The sequence below is a fragment of the Anomaloglossus baeobatrachus genome, chromosome 4 (genome assembly GCF_048569485.1).
Source record: "Anomaloglossus baeobatrachus isolate aAnoBae1 chromosome 4, aAnoBae1.hap1, whole genome shotgun sequence".
Taxonomy (NCBI): domain Eukaryota; kingdom Metazoa; phylum Chordata; class Amphibia; order Anura; family Aromobatidae; genus Anomaloglossus; species Anomaloglossus baeobatrachus.
In genome coordinates this window covers 686,512,522-686,516,074 of record NC_134356.1, presented here as the reverse complement: position 1 = coordinate 686,516,074, position 3,553 = coordinate 686,512,522, and the positions used below count along the sequence as shown (strand labels likewise).

At 39.0% G+C, this 3,553-nt stretch overlaps 1 protein-coding gene across 1 annotated transcript; it reads right to left on the bottom strand.

Moving 5' to 3' along the window:
* Positions 1-2,085: 2,085 nt before the first annotated feature.
* LOC142302864 (olfactory receptor 11L1-like) lies at positions 2,086-3,051 on the bottom strand. The gene has a single exon (XM_075343971.1). It carries the CDS (start codon positions 3,049-3,051, stop codon positions 2,086-2,088), a length of 966 nt encoding a protein of 321 aa, XP_075200086.1.
* Between the last annotated feature and the right edge of the window lie 502 nt (positions 3,052-3,553).

The window sequence follows — 3,553 nt, the reverse complement described above, 5'->3', positions numbered from 1 at the left end:
GGCTTTGCCAGGGCGTCACACATTCACCTTCATTTACCCAATAGGTGTTTATTAGGGATGATCAAATACCTCAAATATTTGGCTTTGCGAATATTCGACGAATAGGTCGCTGCTTTGCGAATATTCGATGCGCAATGTAAGTCTATGGGAAGCCCGAATAGTTGCAAATAGTTATTTAAGTTTCCCATAGACTTACATTGCGCATCGAATATTCGTGAAGCCGAATATTTCAATCATCCCTAATGTTCAAGTGGGACTGTATCAAATGTGCAATGGGGAAGAGTCAGAAAAGCTCCGTAAAAGCTTTGAAAAGTTGCACAATTTTTGCTCTCGAGGATTTGTTTAAAATGTTTCGTCTTTGGGATGTTTAAACCACTTTAAATCAGCTCCACTAAAATAAGCAAAGCCAAGATGGAGCCAAAATGGGACAGGGATGTGATCATCTTCACGCATCAAAATAGTCAAAACTACTGGATTTTAATTGCCAGAAATGTTACTCCTTTTTTTTTTTTTAATTAAGTGGCATTTATGGAGCAGCGAAGAGAAGTGCATGCCACTGCGGAAAGTCTCCAAATTCATTAATTAGTGAGCCCATCTTCATGAATTTGGCAGTATCTACTCCTCCAAGACCTGACATAGGGCATAGTGCGATTTTAACCATGGCCAGTGTGGATCAATCGGCCCCTAGATCTACAGCTACCCTTCTTTACCTATTTCTACTTATCTCTTAGCAAAAACTAATTAGATTATTTCACCAAATTCTGTCTTTAGTAGAACAGTAGTTTTTTATTATGTCGATTTGATGCAAATTGCATGTTACCTATAGTGCTCTGGGATCTCTTCAGACGGCAGGCATAATAAACAAATAAAGTAAAAAAAAAATATATTAATATTGACCTTGGGGGGGTCACTTTTCCCACCACCTACCAATTGATCCATAATTTTATCCTACTTTCTTATACCCGAGTAGGTCTCTGATTACATGTTATGCTATGTAAAGTCTCTCATGTTTCACCCACAGTCTATTAAGTAATCTATGCCACGCACATTTTAGCATCTTAAGGCGCATTATGATATCATGAAATATGCCGACCTTTGGAGACTTACTACAATGGATAGAATCATATAATCAGAGAATGGTAGAGTTGGAAGGGACCTCAAGGGCCATCGGGTCCAAATCCCTATGAGTACAGGTTTTCTTAAATCATCCCATCTATTTGTTTATTCATTTTCCGCTTGAAGATTTCCATTGTTGGAGAGGTCACCACCTCCCATGGCCGCCTGTTCCCCTTTGTCTGCCCTCACCACTTCCATTGGCCACCTGTTCCCCTTTGACTGCCCTCACCACCTCCCGTGGCCGCCTGTTCCCCTTTGACTGCCCTCACTACCTCCCATGGCCGCCTGATCCCTTTTGACTGCCCTTACCACCTCCCGTGGCCGCCTGTTCCCCTTTGACTGCCCTCACCACCTCCAATGGCCGCCTGTTCCCCTTTGACTACCCTCACCACCTCCAGGGCCGCCTGTTCCCCTTTGACTGCCCTCACTACCTCCCGTGGTAGCCTGTTCCCCTCTGACTGCAATCACTGTGAGAAATGTCTAATCTGAATCTACTTCCTTTTAGTTTCATCCCATTGCTTCTTCTACTTCCTTGAGCCACTGAGAACAGGGTAGTTCCCTTTGCACTGTGACTTCCTTTGAGATAATTGTAGACCGCTATTAAGTCTCCTCTCAGCCTTCTTTGATGCTGCAGTGTAAAGTGCTGAAGGATGAAGATGATGTTCAGTGCTTTAGAAATATGGAAATAAGAGGCTGGATGAAGTCCAGGACTGGACAACAGGCTGCAGTGATGGTTGAAAAGGTTACTAACAAGAACAGTATATTTCTAACCATATTTAAGTCCTTCATTAATTCAGCAAATTTACTTCCTAATTTTGCAGAATTTCCTTGCAGCTAATGGCAAAAAAATTCATTCTGGAAATAAATTCATGCCAAATATAATTCAAACAAATTTGTTCATCTCTAAATAAATCATTTAAACAAGAGATTTACATTTTAAACATGATCAATGTCTGGCAACAATAATTTTTATTTTTCCATTTTTATTCTATTTTCTAGTCGCAAGATTAGAGATTTCGGAATGATTTCTTGCACGGCTTTCTTAATATCTCTGTTTCTAAAACTGTATATTATGGGATTTATCAGTGGAGTTAAAACAATATATAATAGAGAAAGGATTTTATTAATTTCAGATGTTTGTCCACTATTTGGAAGAATATACACGCTGGAGAGACTCATGTAAAATATGGAGACCACAGTGAGGTGGGAGCTGCAGGTGGAGAAGGCTTTCTGTCTACTGACATTAGATTGAATCTGTAAGACGGCGCGGGCAATGTTGGCATAAGAAATAACAATTATTAGGTTAGGAATACCCACAAATGGTATGCTTAATAAATATATCTGTAGTTTTATAGGAAATGTATCAGAACAGGCCATGTCTTCTAAGGGAACAAGATCACAGAATAAATGGTCAATTATATTCGGACCACAGAATTTTAGCCCTGATAATATTATAATGTACATGAATGAAACATAAAAACTGAGTAACCAGAAGGTGATGACCAACTTCCCACACAACGTGCCCGTCATGATAGAGACGTAACGGAGGGGGTTACAGATGGCCACATATCGGTCAAAGGACATCACTGTGAGGAGAAGACATTCAGAAGCTTCAGCAGTATTGAAGAAATAAAACTGAGCCATACAACTTATGAAAGAAATGGTCCCCCCATTACTTAGTAGAATATGGAGCAAGTTGGGGACAATATCTGTGATCAGCAAGATGTCTCCGATGGACAGTTGTGAGATAAAGAAGTACATCGGAGTGTGGAGAATCTTGCTGGTGGACACCAGGATGATGATCAGGAGATTCCCACAGATTGTAACACTGTAAGCCACAAGGAGCAAAAAGAACATAAACTTTCTCGCATTCTCGCTGCCTTGGAAGCCTAAGAGAAAAAATTCCTTGACCTCTGTCAGATTGTTCTCCGGCATCTAGAGAAAAGCACAAATTACGAGTGAACTGCAGGTAGTCTCCAGTCTTTTTACGTGTTGCACAGTGTATCAGGCTATACTTTTATTAATTATTTCCTAATTACCTTTAAACCAACAATTATTTTTCTTTCAAAATATTAATGAAGGTCTAAGTTTTTATGTATTTTATATAATTTTTAAATTAATTACGATTAAAATTTTTAGATTAAATTTGCACTGTGAAACATCTTGTCCTTCAAACAAATATCTTCCATATTATCATTGATGGACCTGTGTGCTCCTGTGTGTATCGGGGCAGCAACTGGAACAATTATTTCACTTTATGTAAAAGAAAATAAAAATGAAATAATAATTTACCCCCAAGGAAAGAAAGCCGCAGAATCCAGTGTTACTTGAGATCTGGGATCTCATTCATTTATATCATGACAAATATGTGTTACGCAAAAAATCTAATTTTTCCCTAACCAAAAAGTTTTGCTTGTTCTACCCCAACTTTCTATAT